Source organism: Cnephaeus nilssonii (assembly GCF_951640355.1).
Source record: "Cnephaeus nilssonii genome assembly, chromosome: 8".
Classification (NCBI taxonomy): domain Eukaryota; kingdom Metazoa; phylum Chordata; class Mammalia; order Chiroptera; family Vespertilionidae; genus Cnephaeus; species Cnephaeus nilssonii.
The window spans coordinates 23141442-23168380 of NC_137079.1; the positions used below are offsets into that span (position 1 = coordinate 23141442).

General features: G+C 40.1%; 2 protein-coding genes across 2 annotated transcripts in view; one reads left to right on the forward strand and one right to left on the reverse strand.

The window, feature by feature from the left end:
- Positions 1-1283: 1283 nt before the first annotated feature.
- Positions 1284-11972, reverse strand: LSM1 (LSM1 homolog, mRNA degradation associated). Its single transcript, XM_079778855.1, has 4 exons — positions 11569-11972; positions 7489-7557; positions 5853-5968; positions 1284-1801 (listed from the first exon to the last, which is right to left on the reverse strand). Exons 1-4 carry the CDS (start codon positions 11612-11614, stop codon positions 1631-1633), a joined length of 402 nt encoding a protein of 133 aa, XP_079634981.1. The 5' UTR covers positions 11615-11972; the 3' UTR covers positions 1284-1630.
- A 164-nt stretch (positions 11973-12136) lies between these two features.
- The window catches only part of BAG4 (BAG cochaperone 4), a 36296-nt gene continuing 21493 nt past the window's right edge, over positions 12137-26939 (forward strand). Inside the window, exons 1-2 of the mRNA XM_079779554.1 lie at positions 12137-12428; positions 22296-22403. Of these exons, the coding sequence (XP_079635680.1) occupies positions 12159-12428; positions 22296-22403 (378 nt within the window). The 5' untranslated portion in view covers positions 12137-12158. The remainder of the gene's footprint in view (positions 12429-22295; positions 22404-26939) is intronic.

Below are 26939 nucleotides of genomic sequence, written 5' to 3' on the forward strand. Positions count from 1 at the left end.
AATTCTTTGATGCTGCCTGCAGGACAAAGGTCTAAAAGCAATGACCCAGACCTTGCTATGATTGGGAAATTCTGTTAAAATTCAGTCTCTTTTCCTCCTTTAACATAATAAATTATAACTCCTGTTATTGTGTTTGAAGTTGAAGAAGGTTGAAAAAACTAGATAACTAGAGTCCAAATTCCTTGAAGGTATCAAAAGTTCTGAAACAGTGGTGCTTAAAAAAACAAATGCTGTAATCCTGCTGACTCCCAAAGAATATTATCTAGTTAGACATGTTTTCCAAAAATTGGTGATTGTGTTTTTCTCCCTTTGTATGAGTAGTTAAAAACAAATTCTGGTTATTAAATGGTTAGAGGCACAACACACTTGATAAATCATTAAGTACAGCTGTTTCTTCACAAATTATGTTAAAATCAATTCAGTGATGAAGAGCTCAGCAATCAAATGGTTTATAGGCATCTGGGGCAGTTTTAAAAACACCTGGGCTCATAAAATATTAAGTCTATGTGGTGCTATAAAATAATTCGGAGGAAATGCATATAAATTTTATGAATAGGACATCTTTGCTCAACAGATTATGAAAAGGAAGTGCCTGGAATAATTCCAGTTAAAAAACCCCTGAGAATTCAGAAGAGACTTGCTCAAGCCCAAGGTGCCAGGGATAGAACGAAGTGAAAATTTTAACACAAACTCCTAAACTCCTAGCTCAGTACATTGTCACTGAATTACACCGTCCTCTCTGCAAGCAGCCTGTTACACTTAACATGCAGTCAACATCATACCAGAAAAGTGGCATCACTGTGGGTGGTCAGCAGGAATAACGGAGATGTATCAGCCACTGAAACACCATTTTGTTTGTGCTCCTCTTTGTTGAGAAGAGCATAAGAGGCTCATGATTTAATCCGAAGGGCTACAACACTGAACTAAATTAACAGAGAAAAAGTCACCTTAGTTAAATGCTGGATCTCAGGGGAACCTTGTTTTGAATAGCTGTTGGTGAGGCCGGAACAGCAACTTTAGTAGTGATGTTGTTTCTCACACCTGAGGCTGTTATAGCCAGTAACTGTGCAACTTTACCAAAAGTCCCTTCCTGAAGGCTGAAAATGTGTTTTTCTCATCAGTGGGGAGAGGGGAAGACCACAAGATATCTAGTATGAAAATATTCCTTCCTAAGTAACTAGCAACTTGGAAGTGTGACAGAGGGGAAATCCCAGTGTGTGGACTGGTTATACTTTTGAGACCAGAAACTTAATTTTGCTTATTCGTTGGAGGCAACTCAAACTTGGGAAATAACATGACAACTTTGAGATTCATATTTTATTTACAAACAAATGAAGACTGTCCCCTGTAAACTCTAATTTGGGATGAGAAGAGCAAAATAGAAAAGTAGTTGCTGGCTCCATAGTGATGTGTGAAAGGAGTCCATCCAGCTATTTCTTTAGACAATGATTTTGTTCATAAAAGGAAAAAAAAGCCACATGATTTCTTCATGTTGCGTATGTGAAAGAATCCAAAAGAAAACTTTTCAAAATTCTACAGTCTCTAGTCAAATGTGTGAGGTGACCAGAACGTCATTTTCATTCAGTGAGAGCCCCTGCTCCCCAAAAGCAAAAGCCTCGGAGCAAAAGACTTAATACTCATCAAGAGTGTCTGCTCGAGGAATGGAGAGACCGCGATCTTTAAGAGCCTGAACTTTCAGCTTCTCGTTTTCCAGCTTGGTCTGCTGTTCTACCCTTTGCTCTTCTAGGATTTCTTCAATGGACACTTGCTGCAAGGGTGTGTCGCTCTCCTTTTCCAAGTCCTACAAAACAAGCAGGTTTAAGAAACTTCAGCTGACCAAGAACAGAAAACACTGCAGATCTCAAGGCAAATGGATTTCTATGTCAGGCTTGGGTTATTTTTTCATAATCGTGACATGGCTGAAATATCCTTCTCCTAGGAATAGATAAGTTTTACAAAGAAATGGCTGGCCCCACTACTATAGAGTACTTACATGAATGTGGTAATAGGATCAGTTACAGTGTGTATTGTGTATAACAAAGCTTTAGGTTGTCTGAAGTCCTATACTAGTCAATAACTACTTTTCTTAAAATAACTAACTAAATATATAAATAAAATAAGGCTCACTCTCCAACCCAAGAGAGAAGTTACCGAGGCCAAGATGGCTTTAGGTAAGTTTTGTATATTTACATTATCAAATCAGCTTAAATTCTGGTGGTTGTTGCTCAATAAGGTAGAGAACACTGAGTCAAAGAAGCACCTCCTCCCACCAAAGACAATAAACTGTCCCTCTGTTGCATTAACTAGTCTTTAAATAACACAAGACTCCTTTCCCCTCTACGACAAATCTTCTAGAGAAAACCTCAGCAGAGCAGTTAGATTACCACACCAGTTCAGCCCCAATATAGTTCTCTACTTTAATTAAAAATTGTTTTGCTTACTGCCCTGCCTGGTGTGGCTCAGTTGAAGAGTGTCATCCCAAACACCAAAAGGTGGTGAAGTTTGATTCCTGGTCAGGCCTTTACGGGAAGCAACTGACCAATGTTTCTCTCCCTCTCCCTCTTCCTCTCAGCAACTAACCAGTTTCTCTCTCTTTCTCTCTCTCTCATTCAATGAAATACATACTATAATGGGGTGAGGATTTTACAAAAAAATTATTTTACTTACTAAAATAATAATTTTTGCCATTATTAAAAAAACACCACCATGCTCATTGTATGATATTTAAAAACTGGCCAAGCAGCCCTAGCCAGTTAGGCTCAATGGATAGAGCATCGGCCTGCAGACTAATGGGTCCCAGGTTCCATTCCGGTCAAGGGCGTGTATTTTGGTTGCAGACTCCTGGCCCTGGTGGGGGTGCATGCGGAAGGCAACCAATAGATGTGTTTCTCCCATATCGATGTTTCTCTCTGTCTCTCCTTCTCCCTTCCCCTCTCTCTAAAAATCAATGCAAAAATATCCTCGGGTGAGGACTAAAAAAAAGATGAAAAAAAATAGACAAGTAGAAAAAAATCTTTAATTCCAGTATGGAGGAATAACATGTTGGTGAATAACTTTCCAATTTTTCCATGTATATATTGACTTCTTAAAAGACCCACAATGCAAATATTGACTGTAGTTTTTTATCTTAATATGGCATAAGATGTTTAATACTTTTATTTTTTTAAATATATTTTTATTGATTTCAGAGAGGAAGGGAGAGGGAGAAAGATAGAAACATCAACGATGAAAGAGAATCATTGATTGGCTGCCTCCTGCACGCCCCCCACTGGGGATCGAGCCCACAACCCGGGCACGTGCCCTTGACTGGAATCCAACTCGGGACTCTTAAGTCCGCAGGTCGACGCTCTATCCACTGAGCCAAACCAGCTACGGCAATACTTTTATTTTTAAATAACTTATAAACATTTGATAACCAATCATGTAATGCAGAATCTTGCTATAAGAGCATCTCACTATTATCCACAGATTCAGTTTATTCTCTTTAAAATGAACTTACAGGTATTACTGTTTTGTAACTGAAAAGCCTATACAAACAGGGTATTCTTATTTCTTATCCTCTTCTCTTTCAGTGATAAAATTCTGTGAAGCCATTACACATACACAAACTCTCCAGATGTTCCACTGAATGCTAATCTTCAGATGCCGCCAAGGCCTCAGAACCCACAGACTGTTACACATCAGATGGAGGACTCTCACCAGAGAGGTTAGATGAAAGCCACACAAATGACATAAGCAAAAGCTGCCCTGGGTCAAATGTTAACTGCACTCAGAAAAATCTATGTTATCAAGTGTAACCTGCCCTCATAACCCATGGGTAACAGCTGAAGGGAAGATCATGTTCTTAGCTTAGCTTACTGCCTCTTGGACTTATCAGTATGTTGCTCATTGAGCTATTCATGTGGTTATGATGATGCTGTTTCCCAAGAATCCGACTTGTTACTTTAGACTTTGTACTGCCATCCTTGAGGCAGAATCCAGGGACTTTTTAAGCAATGAAATGTTTGCAGAATCTAGATGGCATCCCTAGGATTGTTACTTAATTTCTTCAAACTATTGATTCATGTAACTATGTAAGCATTCCTGTTTTTCTTTAATGTTACCACTGCAAAAATTCTACAGCATCCAAACCATAATATATAAAAAGAGTACTTTTCTCCACAAAAGGGCTACCAGGATATAATGAATCCTAAGAACAAACATAAGTTCATTCATTTCTCTTCACATATACATACATCTACACAGGATCAATTTGTGCCAATGTTACTAGCTTAGAAAGCATTTCTGTGATGTTCACTACTATAAATCTAAAGCAGAGTATGTGTAAATATTTTAACTTAGCTCTTTATCCCTAGTAGCAATAGATCTCTTCAAAAATTAAATTCAGAAAAGTATAAAAGAAGAAAAAAATAATCAACCACAATCCTACTGACCAGAGAGGGGTTAGCCTCTCTTAATATACTGGCAGACTACTTCACAGTCACATCTCCAGGTAGAAGAGTGCTTTATTTCAACCTGTACATAATACATGGAGATAATAATTTCTGCTGCACAAACATGGAAGAAATGATACACTGAACCAAAAACATCAACTACAAAAATATTTTAAAAATTAGAAAAAGGCATGTGATAGCCACACTCGGGCAGTATTGAGTAGTCATTTCCAGCTATTTCATACAAGGTCTCTGAACCAACTGGACCCTGACAGAATTACCTCATTTTCTCAAATGGCTTATTGTTAAAATGAATCACTACTCTCAAAACCTGATTTAAGATGTGGCTAGGTATTGGGAACTTTACTGAACACTTTAAAAACAAAATAGGAAAAGATAAAATCAAGCAAACATCAAAGTTTTTTATTTTTATTTTCCTGGACCCAATAATCAGAAGTAGCAGGATCAAGTCAAAGGTATTAAATAAGGTACTTTTAAGTTATGTTTCATGTAAAACATGAAATCAGGTTTATCTTTTTAAAATGTTGAGTACTTCTTAGTTTTATATATAGGGTTGGGCAAAAGTAGGTTTATAGTTGTGAGTACACGAAACAGTTTATTCTTATATTACTAATTAATTACTGTATTCTTTTTCATATGAAGAAGCGTAAATCTACTTTTGTCCTGCCCTGTATATACGTTTTCTAATAGTTTTGTATATATATATACATACATGTGTGTATATATGTGTACACACATACACACACACACCCACACCCATCCCTAGAAGATTTAACTTCACACCTGCCAGCTAGTCTTCTTCCAAAAATTGGTTGTGAGCTAAGGATTCAGGTGAAGCTGACTGAACTCCATTACCAGGACAGTTTATAGAAAGGCTTCTCCTACATCCATTCCTTCCCCTCCCCCCTTTAAGATTATAGCTATCACACTGAATATGCAATGTGTCTTTCCTCCCCAACACAGCTAACTTTGTTATGAAAAACTACTTATAACCAATTGCTTAACTACAAAATATAAATGTATATAAATCTTTATCAAATCATTCTTTTCAAGTTTTTTAATTTTCTGCTATTAAAAATAGCAGAAATAATTTGTTAATGAACACATTTGCAGGATGGTAGTTTTTGAAGATATTAGGTAAAAATCAATGATATTTTGCTGCTAATGGGATCAAATCTTTAAAATGCCAAGAGGCACTGAAACAAAGTTAATTATCTATAACTTTCCTTTTACAATTGCGGCTTTCCTAAACTAATTTGGTGGTTTCCTGTGAGAAGCTGGATGAAATGTGGAAAATGTATTTTTTTTCTTCTTGAAAAGACCAAAAAAAAAAAAAAAAAAGCTAACTATCATAATTATCAAGACGCATGCCATAGCAGCTTAACAGTTTTCACTTACTATTTCTCCTAGTAGGACCACATTTTCTCCTCTGACCACAAAAATCCCTCGAGGAATATCACCGTATTTTTTGCCCACATGAATACGCTCCACAGTCTGATGTAGCACTAAGTTAGCTATAAGTGTATAGGGAAAAAACAAAGATATTCAGTTTAAATTACTGGGTAAAGGTCTATAACTCAGTTATTTTGAGTAAAAAAGATTTATTTAAGCATGATTTTAAAACTTTCTAACTTTAGGAAAAACTAAAATTTCAAACACAATCTCCTATTTCTTTATGACACACCACTTAAGAGATGTTTAACCAATTACAAACTGAGAGAGGATCTAGGATCATGTTGCACTAATACATGAGTGATGGTGGAGAAAAGTTTAAAAAAATTAAATTCATTTATCAGTTAACTGTTAAAATGAACATGGCTGTAAGAAAATATAAATGAGTAGGGCACGTGGAAGACTCTAAACAACTGCAAAGATTAAAACTCTAGTTTTTTCTATGTTGTGGCGTGTGTACATGTGATGAGTTACCAAAATTTAACTTTGTTTCAGCAGTTAGGATTTACTTAACCCAATACAAGCATCCATGAATTATGATACAGCAAAAACCTATTTTTTCATTTTGTCAGATAATCATACCTGGTAATCTGAGAGTAGTCAGTATTTATTACTTTTCGCTCAAAGTAGTCTGATGAATTTGACTTAAGATTTAGAACCCTGCCCTGTTGGTGTGGCTCAGTGGTTGAGTGTCGACCCATGATCCGGTTCAATTCCCAAACAAGGCACATGCCTGGGTTGTGGGCTTAATACCCATTGGGGAGTATTCCGGAGGCAGCTGATCAATGTGTCTCTCTCATTGATGTTTTTATCCCTCTCCCTCTAAAATCAATAAAAATGTATTTTAAAAAAAGATTTAGAACTCCCAATATGTTAAGAATTATTTATTTCTTTGCATTTGTCTTATTTGAAGAAAGCAGGTATCTATATTCTTTAACTTCTATAACTCTTATAAGTGTTTCAATTACATTGTTATTTTCCTCATGCCCAAATCCACTGACCCAGAAGATGTCCAACAAATGAACTAAGAAGTTTCTTGAAACAAAAGCAAACACAGATCTCCTTAGAAAAATGCAAGATGCAAAACAAAGTCCGAAACTCTTGAGTCTGATGTATCCTTAAGTGTAAAATCTTGAGCTTAATGTTGGGGTCCCTAACAAGCTTCAGAAAATGCCATCTATCCAATTTTCATTGGACAGGGAGGGATTACCTTCAGTGCAGGAACTGCTTTGAAGAGTAGTCGCACCCAAGCCAATGTACAAATGAGCAGCTTTTTCAGTGGACTGAGTTTATTTCTATCTTTTGGCTCCCTCTAATGGGGAAAATAAAAACAATAGTCCAAGACATTATAATCATATGTTCTAGTGAAAACCAGTTTTAGAAATACAAGCTTGAAAATACAAGCTTTTGAATCATCTCGTCATAATTTAGGAAACAATGATGTAATGACTCAGGACAGTTTTCCATTATGCCAGACACATGAAAAAGTTGCAGATAAATACCTTACAATATGAAATAACAAAAATACAATAGGCAGCTCTTATTATGCAGAGTATAAGAGAAGTCTATAACTAATACATACCAAATTGGTCAATGCTTCTCAAAAAGCCTATAAGTGTCCTTCCATCTCGCAGCAGGACCAAGTGCTTTTCTGGGAACAGGAAAAAAGATCTTTAAAAAATGAAAACTGTTAGCTTCAGTGAGCTTACAGGGTAACAATAAATATAAAGTTGATCGTTTAAGCTCTACCACTTCCTCTTCCAATGTATTTAAGTTGGAGTTCATTAAGAAATTGGAGGACCAAGTTAGCCTGGGGTTTAGATTAAAACAGCAATTTTCAACCAGTGTGCACCAGGAATTCTATTGATTTTTTTTAAGAGAAAAAAAGGGAGATGGAGAAAGAGATAAAATATCAATGTGAGAGCGAAACACCGATTGGCTGCCTCCTACATACCCCCTACTAGGGATGGAGCCTGCAACCCAGGCATGTGCCCTGAATGGAATCTAACCAGTAATCTCTTAGTGCAGTGGTTGGCAAACTCATTAGTCAATAGAGCGGCAAACCGTGGCTCGCGAGCTGCGGTTTGCCGACCACTGTCTTAGTGCAATACCTATTTAGTCAGGGGCACTAATCTCTTTTCCCTTAGACTGCCAAATAAAAAAAGGACAACAGCCAACACAATAGCTGTCTGCTGTGAATGAATCAAAATCGTACCTTTTTTTGGTCAGATTGGCAAAAACATATTTTTTGGTGTGCCATAGACTTTTAGTAATTAGTTTATGTGTGCCATGAGATGAAAAAGGTTGAAAATCACTGAATCAGAGTAGTGTGGTAGAGTGGAAAGGGAATGGATGAGTAGCCAGGAAGCCTGACTGGCTCTAGACACTCATGTTTGAGTTACTCCTCCATGCCTACCCAGTGTCATGTCAGTTTCTATATCTGCAAATTGAGAAATTTAGTCTGCATGATCTTTGTGATCTTAATTCTAGGATTGTTTCCCCCCCTGCACTTAGAAAAGTTTCTATTACACATTTTGGAACCAGGAATCAGGGGAGGTTTTAAATAAAAACAATGTCTCAGACACGTAAAGGAGGATGCTGATAATAAGCTAGAGCAAAAATACAATAATATTTACTGGATGCTATGTACTGTTCTGGGGCCTAGATATACAGTAGGGAATAAGACTCAGAAAGTCACCAACCTTATGAACTTACATTCCTGGTGGAGGAAGGCAAACAAAATAACCTATTATGATTAGTACAAAGGCATAATAATAATAAGTAAGATAGCAAGGTATCTGATGAAGAGAGGGAATGTAGCTACAGAAGAGAGTGGCTAGAGAGGATGGCCAGGGAAAACCTCTCTGAAGAGGTGACTTAGAGCTGACACTCAAGAATGACAATACGCCAGTCACTAGAATAGCTAGCAAAGTTCATTCATTTGCTGTTTTGAGACCATGCATAAAGTACCGTCTAGATGTAGGACAGAGGAAAAGACAGTGATTCTTCCTTGAAGGATTTTATAATTTTCTTCCCTGAAAGAATTTACAATTGAGTTCCACAAGAAGATACATCTCAATTATATGAGACTGAGAGAGACTCTAGCTGGAGTATGTATCTGGATTGATCCTTGAAAAGTAGGCAATTTTTGGCCTTGGGAATTGTGACAGGGAAGGGGAGGGAAATCTGTAATTAGGCAGGAGAAAAGGGCAATGTAACCATATGTTTGGTGAAAAGTTGAGGGTGTGAAGGGAAATAACAGTAAACAAAGTAAAAAAGAATTGGGAGCAGGTTGATTTGGGGAATAAAAAAACACTGAAGACTGAACTGGCAAAAAAGGGAGAGCGACTGGGGCTATTTCCAGAGTCTGAGACATAAAGAAGAGACCTGAACCACGGTAGAGATGAGAAGGGAGAGAGGAGAGAACTAAGACTGTGCAGTTATAAGTAATAGAACTAATTGAGTATGTATATGTGGGTAGGTTTGAGGGAGTGTGGTGCTGAAGAGATAAATTAAAGAACACGTAGGCATTTTGTGTCGTCAAGGCAGGGAGGACCATTTAGCAAAAGTTTGTAATTCTGAAGTGCAATCAGGACACTTATATAGAAATGTCAAGACAGTTGGAAATGTAAGACTGGAATGGCAAAGAGGTCAGAATTAGAGAGAGAAGTTTTGGATAAGGCCACAGATAGGTGATATAATTATTAAAGTCCAGATCTCCTACAGACTTAAAGGAGCAGGCCAAAGAGGGAACCCAAGAGACAATCTATTTTAGGGAACAGTAAGAGTTGAAATAAGAAAACCAAGTGCCAGTGTTAGAGAAATCAAGAGCACAGATTAAGAATCTAGTATCACAATGCTGCAGAGGGGAAGGGAAAACTCAGGAGTGCCTTATTAGACCGATGCCTTTTAAGAATGGAGCTGCAGCAGTGTGCTGATAACAAAAATCAATTATGGGGTAACAGAGGTGGTCTATTGCAGATGGTCAGAAAGCGTCAAAATGGAGATGACTCAAGAGGTTTGGGGGTAAGGATAGAAAAATAGGGATGGAAGTTTGATGGGGAGACACAACTGGAAAAAAACAACAACACACGAGGACAGAATAGAACATAAATGAAGGGAAAAATCCAGGGAGAAATAGGATATTGATAGAAGGTTCCAGAAGCAGTGGGAGAAAAGACATAAATTGAAAGGGAGGAATACGTCCTACTCAAATGAAAGGATGGGTGAAAATACCAGAAAGACTAAGGAGAGAGGAGGAAAGTGAGGGGGGGGGGGGTCAGTGAAAGGCACATATGAAACAGTTTTGAATTTTTCAGTAGAGGAAGCTTGGAATCTACAAAAAAGAAGTTAGAAGGCTTGACAACAAACATTATTATCTTAAAGATTTTTAAAATAGAGAAAGGGGGAGAGGGAGAGAGAGAAACATCCATTGGCTGCCTCCTGCACGCTTCCCTACTGGGGATCCAGCCCGCAACATGGGCATGTGCTGTGACCAGGAATCGAACTAGCAACCTTCCGGTGCACAGGATGTAGCCCAACCAATTGAACCCACACCAGCAAAGAGCCAACAATTATTTTTAATAAAATTACAGAAATAATATAGATATACACAAGAGAGGTGAGGGCAAAAGGACATCCCACAGACAACTAAAACTTAAGTTTTCATTACATTACAGATAGGTTTGTACAGTGGTTATTTTTATGAATTTGGTCCAATTTGCCCTACATCTCCCTTCAATAGCAAAATCACTAATTTAGATTTTAAAAATAATTTCAGACGATAAAAAAAGTTTAATTATACACTCATTCTTTAATTTGCATACACAGTAACTGTAGAACCTTGTAACTTGTTTGGAACTATGTATATCCATTTTGCAGCAATTGCAAGTTAATGAGACAAATCACACGATTCAAACGATTACAAAAATGTTACTTGAGGAATAATTCACAGATGAGAGTTTAGCAAAAGGAAAGACGGGACAACGGTAACTGGCTCCTGGTTCGTACAGGACTGAGCTCCTCTCCAGGACAAGGGCTAGGAATAGGGAGGCCTTCTTAGTAAAAGCAAAAGAAAATGGTCTAACCGGGGTGGGAGTGGGAAGAAGTTTCAAGTGACTCAGCCTTTCCAGAAAAGTCAATCGGTACCTTGTCTGGCAATGGTCTCTCCTACCACAACCTGAAAGTGCTCAAGACCCGCACGGTCAAGTATTGCAAACGGCTACAGAGTTGATGCACAAAGCCTATGCTCACTGCCAATTAAATCCAAATGCTGTGGTCTTCATGTTTTCATTTCTTGAATCCTTTCTCTAAGTATTTCCACCAGTAACAACTTGGTACTTCGAAATATCGCAGAGGAAGATAGCTGACTGGGCGGCGGGGGGCAAATTTCGCATTTGGCCCTCAGCAGCCGCGTCCCTCGGAAGGAGGACCGAGTTCCACAGCGTGTGGCTGACCGGCCAGGGAACTGGGGCTGCGAGGAGCAGGACAGACACAGGAGGTGGGCACACGGAGTGTCCCCGAGGGGGACGTCAACGCCCAACACCCAGAACTGTGCTAATTAAGCACACACCGCCCTCCGCCGCACCCTCCTCCTACGAGCTCCCTCGTCGGGGAGGAAGGGGCTCACCCAGACTTCACCCGCAGGAAATGAGCAACTCACTGTCGATGTCCTCGATGAGGCTGGCGGTGCCGGGCATATAGTTCATTTTGAGCTGAGATAAGGCTGCAATGTAAAGCGGCGAAGGGCCAGCGCGTCCAACGCCTCCTTCCTCCTACCGTAGTCGCCGCCTCGGCGGGACTGGGACGGGCACCCAGACCGGGACCCGCACTTCTGCCCCGGCTTTCAGCCGCCGGGGCACGCCGGAAGCTCCTCCATATTATCCCTACCCACTTCCGTTATCACGTGCTGCCTTCAGGAAGAGGCGGGGCCGTCGCGCGGTCCTGGGACACCCTTTCCCCATCCCTGAAGAGAGGGGAAAAGGAACCTAGATTGCACAGACGGTGGGAGGATGACTTCTCCTTTTTAAGGAACACGGTGCTGCCCCTCGTTTTTCTGATCCCTCGACCCCCAGAGTCACAGAGATCCATCCCTCCACCCTCCAGACTCGGGAGCCGAAGGGGCGGGACTTGGCCTGTGATTGGCTATTGTTGGCCGACCCCCTTCACGGTTGTCCATTCCCTCTCGCTGGCTGGCGCCTGCGCAGTGGGCCGGCTGTGGGGGGCGGGAAGCTCCTAGGGGCAGTAGAGCCCATGTCGGCCCTAAGGCGCTCGGGCTATGGCCCCAGTGATGGTTCGTCTTATGGCCGCTACTACGGGCCTGGGGGTGGAGATGTGCCCGTGCATCCACCTCCATCCTTATATCCTCCTCGTCCCGAACCTCCCCAGCCTCCCATTTCCTGGCGGGTGCGCGGGGGCGGCCCGGCTGAGACCACCTGGCCGGGAGAAGGCGGAGGAGGCGATGGCTACTATCCCTCTGGAGGCACCTGGACCGAGCCAGGTCGAGCTGGGGGAAGCCACCAGGTAAGCTTTGTGCCATTTGTCCTAGGGGGTTCTTTGGGGGGTGAGGGCCACCGAGATAGCTCTACCTCCAGAGTTCGTAATGGATCGGGTTTCATATTTGTTTACCTTTTGGGGAAAGTATGTAGTGATCAGAGACTGGGATCGCGGGTCGGGGGGGATAGGCTCGTGTTTTCTTTGCCCCTCCTTTTCCACTTCGACCATAACAAATGCGTATCACCATTAAAAAAGGAAAAAAAAGATCCTGCGCTGACTTGCTAAGCTAAATAGAGGATGCGGAATCTCTCGCCTGGGAACGATGCCGGGCTGAAGTGACCCAGCTCTGCTTGTTGAGCTCTAGCAATTTATCCTGCGTGGCTCGCCAGGCCGGCCCTCCCGGCGCAGGGAGGTGGCTGCAGCCCCCGCCGCCACCCAGCCGCCCCTCCCGCGCGGGGCAGGGACGTGAAGGATCCGGGCGGGGAGGGATCTGGGCATTTAGCCTTTGCCCTTAATGCTTTGCCCAGGGTTGAATCACGAATAAATCAATGTTGGGAAGCACTTTCCTGTGTGTGAGGGGAGTTTATTTAATCTTCACGGCGACTGCAACCTAAACGTTATTACACACAGCGTCTCTATTTTGCGATTAAAGAACGGTTGGCTCTCAGAGATCAGTTCGTTTGCTCCGTATAATCGGACCTATGCCATTTTATTTCTTGTGTTTCTCTGCCAGAAAGCTACAGTACTAATGCTTTGTTAATGCAGTATTCGTCCTAGAGAATTCTCATGATATGGTGTGGGACACATCGCTCCTTTCGTTTCAGGAATTAGAACATCCTCATTGTTGGGAAGATGTAACAGTGAAATTCCCATACATTGCTGATGGGGATGTAAAATGGTTCAGTGCTTTGGCAAATGGTTTGGCAGTTGCTGAAAATGTTAAGCGTAGAGCGAGCATATTACTCAGCAAGTCTGCTCTTAGAAATACATCCAAGAGAACTGAAAACATATGTCCACATAAAAACTTGTACACGTATATTCAAATTCAAGTAGCCAAAAAGTGGAAATAATTCAAATGCCTATTGAATAGATAAAATATGGTATATTCATACAATGGAATTATTTAGCCATAGAGAGGAAAGAAGTACTGATACATAACATTCTGCAACATGGATGAACCTGGAAAACATCCTGCTACATGAACAAAGCCAGTTGGAAAGACCACATATTTTATGATTTCATTTATGTGAAATGTCCAGATAGGCAAATCTATAAAGATAGAAAGCTGCCGAAACCGGTTTGGCTCAGTGGATAGAGCGTGGGCCTGCGGACTCAAGGGTCCCAGATTCGATTCTGGTCAAGGGCATGTACCTTGGTTGCGGGCACATCCCCAGTAGGGGGTGTGCAAGAAGCAGCTGATCGATGTTTCTCTCTCATCGATGTTTCTAACTCTCTATCCCTCTCTCTTCCTCTCTGTAAAAAAATCAATAAAATAGAAAGCTTACTGGTTGCCAGAGTCTGGGGGACTGGGGACATTGGGGGTGGTAGATAAAGGGTATGGTTTTTTTGTGGGGGATGATGAAAATATTCTGGAATTAGATTGTGATGATGATTGCACAACTTTGACTATACTAAAAACCATTGAGCCCAGGCCGGGGTTGCTCAATGGTTACAGCGCTAGCCGGCTCCCAAAGCGTGGAGGGTTTGATTCCCCCTTAAGGACACATACCTGGGTTGCAGATTCAATCCTTGGCCTGGTCCAGGTGCATACGAGAGACTACCAGTTGATGTATCTCTCTCACATCTATGTTTTCTCTCTCCCTCTCTCCCTCCCCCTCTCTCCCCCTCCCTCCCTTCTATTCTCTAAAAATCAATGGAAAAAAATCCTCAGGTGAACATTAACTAACGAACTAACTAACTAACTAAATACAAACCATTGAATTGTACACTTTAAAAGGGTGGGTTTTACCTGGTCTTGCTTGACAACGTCACATATGACAAGCTCTGTAAGCAAGTTCTCAACTACAAGTTTATAACCCCAGCTGTGGTCTCCGAGAGGCTGAAGATTCCTGGCTCCTTGGCCAGAGCAGCCCTTCAGGAGCTCCTTAATAAAGGACTTATTAAACTAGTCTCAAAGCACAGAGCTCACGTGATTTACACCAGAAACACCAAAGGTGGGGATGCCCCAGCTGCTGGAGAAGATACATGAGCAACAGATCTCACCAGCTGAACATTTTTATTAAATAAATAAAAAAGAGTGGATTTTGCCGAAACCGGTTTGGCTCAGTGGATAGAGCGTCGGTCTGCGGACTGGGGGGTCCCGGGTTCGGTTCCGGTCGGGGGCGTGTGCATTGGTTGCTGGCGTGTCTCCGGTGGGGGGTGTGCAGGAGGCAGCTGGTCGATGTTTCTCTCTCATCGATGTTTCTGGCTCTCTGTCCCTCTCCTTTCCTCTCTCTGGAAAATCAATAAAATATATTTTTTAAAAAAGAGTGGATTTTATAGTATGTTATATCTTTAAAATTGTGTGAGCAAAAAACATGCAGTAGTGAAAGGTTAATTGTGAAGAAGGGTCTGTATTTTCTCTGTCTAAATCTGGAATAAGTAGCCTGTGAGACTTTAATCCCATGGTAGAGTGATGAAATGCTCAGCCTATAAATAGGCAAGCTAGATGGAAGATCAATTGAAGGGAAAGAAAGGAGAAGTCTTTTTTTAAAAATAAATTATATATATATATATATATATTTTATTGATTTCAGAGAGGAAGGGAGAGAGAGAGATAGAAAGAAACATCAATGATGAGAGAGAATCATTGATTGGCTGCCTCCTGCAGCCCCACACTGGGGATCGAGCCAGCCACCCGGGCATGTGCCCTGCCCGGGAATCGAACCGTGACCTCCTGGTTCATAGGTCAGCCACTGAGCCACGCTGGCTGGGCGAGAGAAGTCTTCAACTGAAGACTTCCACGTGGGCTTGTTGTGTTACCAAAACAAAAGTGTGTTAGATGCTCAATAAGTATTTGTTAATTGAAAAAAATTTTTAGTGTGTTTTCAGAGTAAGGTTACAGAAGTTGAGATTTTAGTACAGCAGAGGCAGTTGTAAGCCATGGTTGGAGCATAGGCGTGCACATAGTGTGGGTGAAGGTGCTGGAGTAGTTGGATGTAAAGCTGGACTGTGTAATGGGCATTTGTAAACCATTTCAAGAGTATCTTTCTGGTTGATATTTCTGAAACTTGAAAAGTATAGGATTGTAATTTATGCAGCAATAGAAAATTAATGTAAAAGATATACATGCAGTCATGGATGTTGCAAATGTTTCCAAATTCCTTATTTGTCTTTTAACTTTATTTTGGTTTGGACATATAAGGTTTACATTTACCTGTAATCGAATATGTTAAACAAACAAACAAACAAACAAAAGGTATTAGGAGCCTTTTAAAACCTTATTACTTGCCAGTGTGGCTCGGTGGTGGTTGAGCATTGACCACAGTTCGACTCCTGGTCAGGGCACATGCCCAGATTGCAGGCTCCATCCCCGAGTGGGGGTGTTCAGGAAGCAGCTGATCAACGATTCCTTCTCATCATTGATGTTTCTATCTTTCTCTCCTTCTCCCTTTGTCTCTGAAATAAAAATATTTTTAAAAACCCCACAAAAAACCTTATTACTAAAAAAATAAAAAATGTGGTCCTTGGACCAGAGGCGTCAGTATTGCTTGGAGGTTTCTGGAAATGCAGAATCTCCTGCTCTAGACTTACTGCTGCAATTTAGTAAGATACGCAGGTGATTTGTATGCACACTCGTGTTTGAGAAGCATTACTCTGTGTAATTGAATATAGTGAGATGATGTACTGAACTACTACAAAGACCTGATTCTATCTTTACATATTTAAATATAGCTCTACTTAGAGCACTGTAGTTTGCTCCCTGAGCTATACTTAAAGCATCTGCATTACCTAGGAGGTTGTTGGAAATGCTGTATCTCAGGCCCTGCCCAAGACCCACTGAATCAGAATGTACATTTTACCAAGATCCCTAGATGATTTACATGTTCTCCTAGAACAAGTCATCCAGAGAGAGTTCGTGGAAGCTGGAAGGCACAGATGAGATAACAACCTAATCTCAGAAGTGATATACCATCATATTGGTCATAGAGATCAACCGTGGCACAATGTGGGAAGCAAGTTCACAAGGATGTGAATACCAGGAGGCAGGGATCACGGGGGAGCTGTTTTGGAGGAGGATTACAATGGCAAGGAATAGAGAGACAGAGCTCAGTTAGGCTCCCGAAGTAGTCCAGGAGAGAGGAACTTGAATTTGAAACAATGTCTGAATGTGGTCAGGTTTTTTTCAACATTGTATTGTAAACATTTTCAACAACGTATTGTAAAAATTTTCAAACATACAGAAAAGTTGGAAGAATTATACAGGGAATACCTATATATCTACCGCCTAGATTCTATAAATAGCATTTATTATATTTGCTTTATCACATCTATCTTATTTTTTGGATTAACTTCAAAACAAGTTGCATAGATTTGAAAGACATTTTCCAAGGTATGTATCAACTGGTAGTGAGAGATGCAGGAGAAAGAGAAGGTGATTCTGAAGTTTTAGTATTTCATAGGAATAAAGGTTTCATAGGAATAAAAATGAAGAGAAAAAGGTTTTTATGGAAAGATACGGCTTAGTTTTGTACCAAAAGAACTAGTGATTGGTTAATAGAGGAGCTTAAAAAATATGAAATGCAAAGACTTGGTAAGGGTTTATGTACTGCCTTTCATTTCTGGTGGAAACCAATTAGTCACAGTGGTTAGTCATGTGCCAAGCTCTGGATGCAATGTATGCAGTTGATTAAAGTGAAGTTTGTGATTTTCTGTTCTTATTTTTTTTATGTTAAATTGTAGAGTCTTTGTGGCATCCAGTATTTTGTTCTGTGGGAACAAAACAATAGATGTGGAGCTTAGGAGGGAGAATGAGGGCTGGAGATAGTGATTTGAGAGAGTCATCACATATAAGCATAACTGAATTACCAAACTGAATAGTGTTGCCAGGGGAGATCTCTGAGAATCTAGAATAGGTGACAGCAAAAGAGGATCCAAAAGAAGACAATGAGAGAGAATCCTCAGAAAGGTAGTGGGAAAATCAGGAAAGTCATACAATGCAAACCAAGCAAGGACACAATTATTTTGCAGACAAGTGATGTGAGAATTGAAAAGAAACTGTTGGATTTGGCAGTAAAAATATGTTGATTTTCATGGTGGGAGTTTAATATAGTATTAAAGTAATCAGTGGGAGGTTTGGATAAGGAGATAGTGTATGTAGACTAGTATACTTCCAGAGTTTGTTAGTGAGAAAGAAAGTGGTCACTTGACTGGGAAGCAGGATAGAGGGAAGAATTTTTAGGATTAGGTGGCTCAAGTGTGTTTAGAAGCAGAGGAGAGTAACCTAGTAGATTGGTGGGAAAGATGCAACCAAAAGAATGGAATATGGTTGGGGGTGAGGAAAAGTTGAGAAACTTCTTCCTGAGCCAGAGGAGATGACAGAGTAAGTTTGGAGTTGGAGAGAGGGACATTGAGGATTTACAGCCCTTGGCATCCTTTCTTAGTGAAGTAGGAGGCTAGGTCATGGTAGAGTAAAGGGATGGGGTAACCTGGGAACTTGATATGGTAAATGTTTGAGTCAGGTTCTAGTAGAAAGGGGAAAATTGTAGAGAAGCATGGAAGACATCTAAATGAGATTAAAAATAAAAAAATTTGTGATGATGGTTAATACGGGAGAATAAAGTGCTTTTTAGTAATTTTGGATTATGTAGCTATAAAATAATTTATAATACACTTTTCTAATAACTTTTGTCTAATTTTGTGAAAAATATAAACAAATTTATAAATGGAACTTAGATAGTAGCACTATTCAGATCCCTCTACTGTTAGATTTGTTTGGGCTGGGGTTATTTTTTGGAGGCATGTTGGTAAGACAGTTTGTGAATTTAACCATAAGTCTGCTTTTTACAAAACTTGTTCTAAGATAAATATGAGAGGAGTTGACTCCAGTCTCATCTAAGAATAAGATTGTTTCTTTTTCTCAAAAGAGAAGAAAGTAAATAAATTTACTATCCTTTTGCATAATTTTAATCTAATTTCCTTTGCCACAAAGGAAATTATTACCTATGAAAACTTTAAAAAAATTTTATTGATTTTTAGAGGGAGAATAAAGGAGAGGGAGAGAGAGAACATTGATGTGAGAGTAAAACCACTCCTGCACACCTTCTACCAGGGATCGAGCCTGCAACCCAGCCATGTGCCCCTGTTGGGAATTGAACTTGCAGTCTTTCAGTGCACAGGATGATGCCCAACCAACTGAGCCATACCATCCAGGGCCTGAAAATCTTTATCATCAATAATTTACATCATTTTTATCTAGTTTCAAAAAACAAATTAAAAGTTTGGGAAGGCTGAAACCGGTTTGGCTCAGTGGATAGAGTGTCGGTCTGCGGACTGAAAGGTCCCAGGTTCGATTCCGGTCAAGGGCATGTGCATTGGTTGTGGGCACATCCCCGGTGGGGGGTGTGCAGGAGGCAGCTGGTCGATGTTTCTCTCTCATTGATGTTTCTAGCTCTCTGTCCCTTTCCTCTCTGTAAAAAAAATCAATAAAATATATTTTAAAAAAATAAATAAAAGTTTGGGAAGAATTAGGCACATGAAAAATTGGCAGCTTGGTTAATAGAAATGAGATCAGCTTCAGCTAGCTTCCTTTGAAACCAAATGCTGTTTCATAGAATTGTTGTCATATTAGGAGAGCCATGAGACGCAGGCCTTCATCATTATTTTAAAATTTCCATTTTGTCTTAAAAGGAGAAAAAAGAAGCAAATACAATCTGTTATTAAGACTTAAAGATATTAATTTTTAACACTTTATTGAGGACATTTTATTTTTCATTTAAAAAAGTATGGTATATACCCGGCTGGTGTAGTTCATGGTTGACCTTCGACCTGGGAACCAAGAGATCACCAGTTTGATTTTCCGGTTAGGGCACATGCCCGGGTTGTGGGCTGGATCCCCAGTGGGGGGTGCAGGAGGCAGCTGATCAGTGATTCTCTGTCATCATTAACTAGTGGCCCGGTGCACGAATTCATGCACATTGAAAGGAAATTAATTAGAAGAAATATTTTAATATCACTATTTGCCCTTTCTCTATAATAGAAGTGTCAACCAAATTCACGATCGACAATGACAGATAGAAACACACGTGTGCGATTGGTGCCAGCAAGAGCTTTATATGTATCGCACATGCGCGAGTCAACTTAGCCTTTTATAGATATAGAATAAACTTGCTTAATTAGACCTGCTTTCTGACTTAGCTAAACATTTTCCAGTCCAGTGAAGCACCCCAACTTCTCTTTCAGATAATTGTCAGCAACACAATAGTAAATATCAACATGAAACAATTATTATTACAGATCACACAGAGAGAACAAAGGGTAAAATATTTAACTGCAGCAGTGTTTGACAATATTCTGCGCAGTGACAAAACCTGAAGTCATTTAAAAAAATATATATTTTATTGCTTTTTTAAAAAGAGGAAGGGAGAGGGATAGAGAGTTAGAATTCATGACTACAAATTTCAGGTAGACACTCAGCACAGCCTAGCAACTATATTGCACTTCCTTAGTCATGTTCATCACACTTTCCTGAACAACCATTCTACTCTTATCCCACCCTTCATTTTTCAACTGACAACTTTATCTCATATTTCACTTAAAATAAAATAAAGAAAAAGCAGCAGCAGCAATCAGACAGAAATTCCTTCATCTTCCTATTAAATCTACCAAATACCATATCTGTCACTGTCTTCCCAGAAAGCATGAATGAAGTGTCTTTGGCCCTACTAAAGGCCAATTCTTCCACACAGTTCTGGACCACATAACTTCTTCCTAATACTTGACTCCTGCAAGTATCCTATTCTTTCATGAATCATCTATTTCTCCTTGTAGAGCAGATTACCTCCAATCGAATACAAACCTGTCCTCAGGACTACCTGAATAGTGAAACCAGAGAGCTTGTGTTTTCCTCCCCCAGATAGTTAGATGAAGTATAGATGTGAAGCCAGTGGATAACTTGGTTTTAAGCTGGATTAGGTGTTTGTAGGGTGAGTATATCTGAGGGGAAAGAGTGGCAGGGGATTAAGGAAGGAAGGAAATGAGGGCATGGGTGTCATGAAGAATGGAAGGGTGGAGAGGTAGTAAAAATGTGGAGTACCTCAGAGAATCAGTAGGAAAGAAAAAAACAAAATAGTTCTGGGGAATAAGTTATTAGTTGACCACCACTGGAGTGAGTTAACTTCAACTCTTGTCTTTTCATCTCTTTGCTCAAGATTCAAATTCTTGGCGGAGAGAAATCAATTAATTAGTCAAATGCTCACCCTTTAACCAGTAGAAGGAAGGAAATGTATTAATCAGGGGAATTTGCCTGGTTGAGAAATTTGGTAGTTAGGATCTGAAGTTTGCTTGAAACATTTTTTAATCTTGCTGTTTTCTATTTTCTATATTATGTAAAGGAGATGTTACTTGCCCAGTTTGTATACTGTCATAGAGAGTAATTACAAGCTTTAGAAACAGTTTTATGAAACTGATAAGTATTGTAATTAAGCTAAGATGGTAAAAATTAAACTCTTAGCGATCACACTGCCAGTAAATTTCTTTGTGAAAACATATTCACAGTTTTTTGGGAAAACTCAAAGATTCTGTTTAAGCTTAAAACTATATTTAAACTATAAAGTTCAAAGCACAATAACAGCTTATAGGGTAACAAATGTATATATTAAACCAGACTTTGAAAAATTTTGAGTTGATCTTGTCTCATCAGAGTTTATTGGCTTATTGCAAATAATTACATTAACTTTTTGAGTTGGACTTAAATGCTGTAGAGTTTAATGTCATAGCTAGATTTTCTCCTTGGAGAAAATTACCAAATTGTTGTATATCAATTCCTGATATGAAGTTAGTTATAGGTTGCCAGCACAAAGCTGAGCCATAGCAGAGTGTAGAGGAATGTGAAAAAACTAGAGTAGCCAGGCAAAGAAGTTGAGTATTGAAGTTTTATGTATTTGAAGTACTAAAAGTTTAATAAAGTAAATTTGAAGTAAAGTTTAGTAATAATACTTTCAAGTTCCAAAGTTATTGAAATAAGTAAATACTACTCTTCTTAACAATGGCAAAGACCTATAATTTTGATGCATTAATTAAATTTTATTATTGATGGAATTAGTGATTGGAGAGGGATAAAGGAATCTAATGTTTCTGGTTTTGCTAATCATCTTGACATAGTAAAATTCCTTTATATATCACTAGAGACCCGGTTCACGAAATTCATGCACGGGGGTGGGGGTGGGGGTTATCCCTCAACCCAGCCTGCACCCTCTCCAATCTGGGACTCCTCCAGGGATGTCTGACTGCCCGTTTAGGCCCGACATCCCTCTCACAATCCAGGACTGCTGGCTCCCAACCACTCACCTGCCTGCCTGCCTGATTGCCCCTAACCGCTTCTGCCTGCCAGCCTGATCGACGCCTAACTGCTCCCCTGCTGGCCCGATTGCCCCTAACTGCCCTCCCCTGCAGGCCTGGTCACCCCCAACTCCCCTCCCCTGCTGTCCCCATCACCCCTAACTGCCCTCCCTTGCCAGCCTGATCCAAATGGCTCTTGACAGAAAAAAGGTTCCCCACCCCTGTTCTACGTCATGTGATATTTATCATATATCTGATAATTGATTTTATAGAGGGGTTCTAGTGCTTTTTCTTCTTTTTTGAAACTTATATCTGTCTCAATCAACTTTCAGAATAATGTAACAATGTTAGTAAAAGTGCATTTATTTTCCTCTTTCTTTTGTTTTTTTGTTTTAGGAGCAGCCACCATATCCTAGCTACAATTCCAACTACTGGAACTCTGCCCGACCTAGGGCACCTTACCCAACAAGTACATATCCTGTAAGACCGGAAATGCAAGGCCAGGTATGGTCTAAAATTGACAAGAGTTTCTGAATATTTTCTTAATGAACTGATTTATTTTCAGGAACTATAGAGATTTCATAGTAATGATGTGTGGGGTTTTGTTATTGAATATATTCTATCTTAATCATCTTAATATTTTTAGCTGCAAGATAAAGAAATATCTAGGCAAATATTACCTATAACAAAGATAGCTTAAGGCATAATAGTTTATCAGGATCTGGAAACAAAAATAAAATGTACTTATTTTTTAAAATTTGATCTTTTTAGAAATATATTTGGCATATATACTGCCGAAACCGGTTTGGCTCAGTGGATAGAGCGTCGGCCTGCGGACTGAAAGGTCCCAGGTTCGATTCCGGTTAAGGGCATGTACCTTGGTTGCGGGCACATCCCCAGTAGGGGGTGTGCAAGAGGCAGCTGATCGATGTTTCTCTCTCATCGATGTTTCTAACTCTCTATCCCTCTCTCTTTCTCTCTGTGAAAAATCAATAAAATATATTAAAAAAAAAAGAAATATATTTGGCATATATATTAGTTTGAGGTATATAACATAATGATTCAATATTTGTATATATTGCAAAATGATAAGTCTAGTTAACATTCATTACCATACATAATTACAAATTTTATTTTTTTGTGATGGAACATTTTAAGACTTATTCTTTTAGCAACTTTGAAATAGATAGTACAGTATTAACTATGGTCACCATGCTGTACATTACATCTTCATAATTTATTTTTTTTACTAGGGGCTCGGTCCACGAAGATTCATGCATGGGGGGTGGGTCCCTCATCCCGACCTGCACCTTCTCCAATCTGGGAGCCCTCAGGGGAGCCCTCTCCAATCCGGGAGTTTCTGTCTGTCTTTGCAATCATATGAGTGAATTGTCTGAGACCCCAACCCAGTTTGGTTTGTTGCTCACAGAATAATAGAGGCTTTTTTTTTTTCTTTGCTTCATTGGTGGAGATTTCCTGGAAGTTTTAGGATATCTTCCCTTTAATTTTTCCTAGACACTCTGATTTTATTTATGTCTCTCATCTTTGCTTTCCCTCCATCCCCCACCACAATACTAACTTGCTCCAGGCTCACTTTGCTCTAGTGTCTAGGACAGGCGTCCTCAAACTACGGCCTGCGGGCCACATGCGGGTGTTTTTGCCATTTTTAAAAAAATAAGTTTTATTGAATTTTTACAGAGAGGAAGGGAAAGGGATAGAGAGCCAGAAACATCGATGAGAGAGGAACATCGACCAGCTGCCTCCTGCACACCCCCTACTGGGGATGTGCCTGCAACCAGGGTACATGCCCTTAACCGGAATCGAACCTGGGACCCTTCAGTCCACAGGCCGACGCTCTATCCACTGAGCCAAACTGGTTAGGGCTTATTTTTTTCTTTTTTCTTTTTTCTCAGGGCTTGTTTTTTTTTTTTTACTTCAAAATAAGATATGTGCAGTGTGCATAGGAATTTGTTCATAGTTTTTTTTAAACTATAGTCCGGCCCTCCAACGGTCTGAGGGACAGTGAACTGGCCCCCTATTTAAAAAGTTTGAGGACCGCCAAAACCGGTTTGGCTCAGTGGATAGAGCGTCGGCCTGCGGACTGAAAGGTCCCAGGTTTGATTCCGGTCAAGGGCATGTACCTTGGTTGCGGGCACATCCCCAGTAGGAGGTGTGCAGGAGGCAGCTGATCGATGTCTCTCTCATCGATGTTTCTCTCTATCCCTCTCCCTTCCTCTCTGTAAAAAAATCAATAAAATATATTAAAAAAAAAAAAGTTTGAGGACCCCTGGTCTAGGAGATCCTTCTGCCACCAGAACTACGATTCCCAGCATTCCTGGTGCTCCCCACGCTCTTGGTTTCCCTTCCTGCTCTGTCTCCGTCCCACACCCTCCCACTCTGCCAAATCCTCCAAGCCGCCAGCTCTCCCTCTCTGCTCTCCGTCTGGCGGCTTGGTGAGCCAAGTTCCCCAAGCCACTCCATCTCTCCACCGGCTTTCCTGCTCTGCTCTCTGCCCGGTACCTGTGTATGCAAATTAACCCACCAACTTTGTTGGGTTAATTTGCATACTCACTCCTGATTGGCTGGTGAGCGTAGCAGAGGTGCGGTCAATTTAAATGTTTCTCTTTTATTATATAGGATAGCTGGAAGTTTGTACCTTTTGACTGCCTTCATTTATTCCTGCTGCCCCTCCCTCTCATCCTCGAAACCACCAGTCTGTTCTCTGTATCTTTGAGTTGGCCTGTTTGTGTTTTGTTTAGATTCCACATATAAGAGAGATAATACGATATTTGTCTTTCTCTGTCTGGCTTATTTCACTTAGCATAATGCCCTCAAGGTCCATCCATGTAGTTCCAATTGGCAACATTTTCTTCTATTTTTATGGATGAATAATATTCCATTGTATACCTATACCACATTTTCTTTATCTGTTGATCCATTTATGGACATTTTGGTTGTTTCCATGTCTTGGCTATTATAAATAACTAGAGACCTGGTGCATGGGATTTGTGCACTGGTGGGGGGCGTGACCTGTGGGGATAGGCCTGCTGTGGGAGTAGCCACTCATCCTCGTCTGCCAAGTGGCACTCCCACTGTGGGAGCTCACTGACCACCAAGGGGCAGCTCCTGCATTGAACGTCTGCCCCCTGGTGGTCAGTGGGTGTCGTAGCAACTGGTTGAGTGATCGTTCTGTTTGTTCCATGGTTTGTTCGATGGGCTTTTATTATATAGGATACTTCATTGAACATGGGGGTATAGATAACTTTTTGAATTAATGTTTTGTATCCTTTGGATATATTCCCAGATATGGCATTGCTGGGTCATGTGGTAGTTCTATTTTTAATTTTATGAGGAACCTCCATACTGATTTCCATAGTGGCTGCACCAATTTATAATCCCACCAGCAGTGCAAAAAGTTTCCTCTCTACATCCATGCCAACACTTATTTCTTGCCTTTTTTGATAATAGGCATTCTAACAGGTATGGGGTGCTATTCTCATTGTGGTTTTGATTTACATTTCCCCGATGATCAGTGATGTTAAGACCCTTTCATGTACCTGCTGGCCATCTATACGTCTTCCTTGGAAAAATTCTGTTCAGATCATATGCCATTTTTAATCTGATTATTTTTGCTATTGAGTTGTATGAGGTCTTTTATATTTTGGATATTAACTCCTTATCAGAAATAGAATTTGCAAACATTTTCTCCCATTCAGTAGGAGAAATGTGTTTTCATTTTGTCATGTTTTTTTCTTTGCTGTGCAGATATTTGTCCCACTTATTTATTTTTGCTTTTGTTGTTTTGCCTTTGGAGTAAGAATATTTGACTTCTGCCTGGCCATAGCTTAGTGGTTGAGCATTGACCTATGCACCAGGAGGTCATGGTTTAATACCCCGTCAGGGCACATGCCTGGGTTGCAGGCTCAGTTGTGCAGGAGGCAGGCAGCCAATCAATGAGTCTCTCTCATCATTGATGTTTCTATCTCTCTCTCTCCCTCTCCCTCTCCCTTCCTTTCTGAAATCAATGAAAAAAAAATATATATTTTTTAAAAATTTGACTTATTTAATTTTAAATATCTCAAACATACTGAAAGTGTACAGAAAAAAATATGTACATTTTTAAATCCAGCTCCTTTGTTAGTTTTTAAGTTCGCCACATTTGTTTCAGATTTTTAAAAAGAAGTAAAACAAATACAATTGGAGCCCCATATAACATTTCTTTCCGTTTTCTGAAGTTATATTTATTATACATGTTCTTATGCTTTTACTGCTTGTATATGTATTTATATAGTATTATTTAATGTTTTAAAACTTGATCTGAGTGGTTTTACACTAGCATTCTCTCCTTCTCTTTTTACTCAACATTGTTTCTTACTTTTCTGTATGAGATAAGGATTTCTCTGCGGTAGTGGTCAGCAAACTCATTCGTCAACAGAGCCAAATATCAACAGTACAACGATTGAAATTTCTTTTGAGAGCCAATTTTTAAAAAAATATATTTTATTGGTTTTTTACAGAGAGGAAGAGAGAGGGATAGAGAGTTAGAAACATCGATGAGAGAGAAACATCCATCAGCTGCCTCTTGCACACCCCCTACTGGGGATGTGCCCGCAACCAAGGTACATGCCCTTGACCAGAATCGAACCTGGGACCCTTGAGTCCGCAGGCCGACGCTCTATCCAATGAGCCAAACCGGTTTCGGCAAGAGAGCCAAATTTTTTAAACTTAAACTTCTTCTAATGCCACTTCAAAATAGACTCGCCCAGGCCGTGGTATTTTGTGGAAGAGCCACACTCAAGGGGCCAAAGAGCTGCATGTGGCTCGCGAGCCGCAGTTTGCCGACCACGGCTCTGGGGTAATCTGAAAATTTAATTCTGCAGAGAACCTTCGTTTACATGAACTCTGATCTGGATCTAACATTCAAATTATTTGAAAGCTGCTTATATGCAGTCACTTTGATGCAAATACTAAGGTATGGAATACATCGTTATTAAATATAGCCAAATTACTTTTTTCAGAGATGATTCTACCAATGAGGAA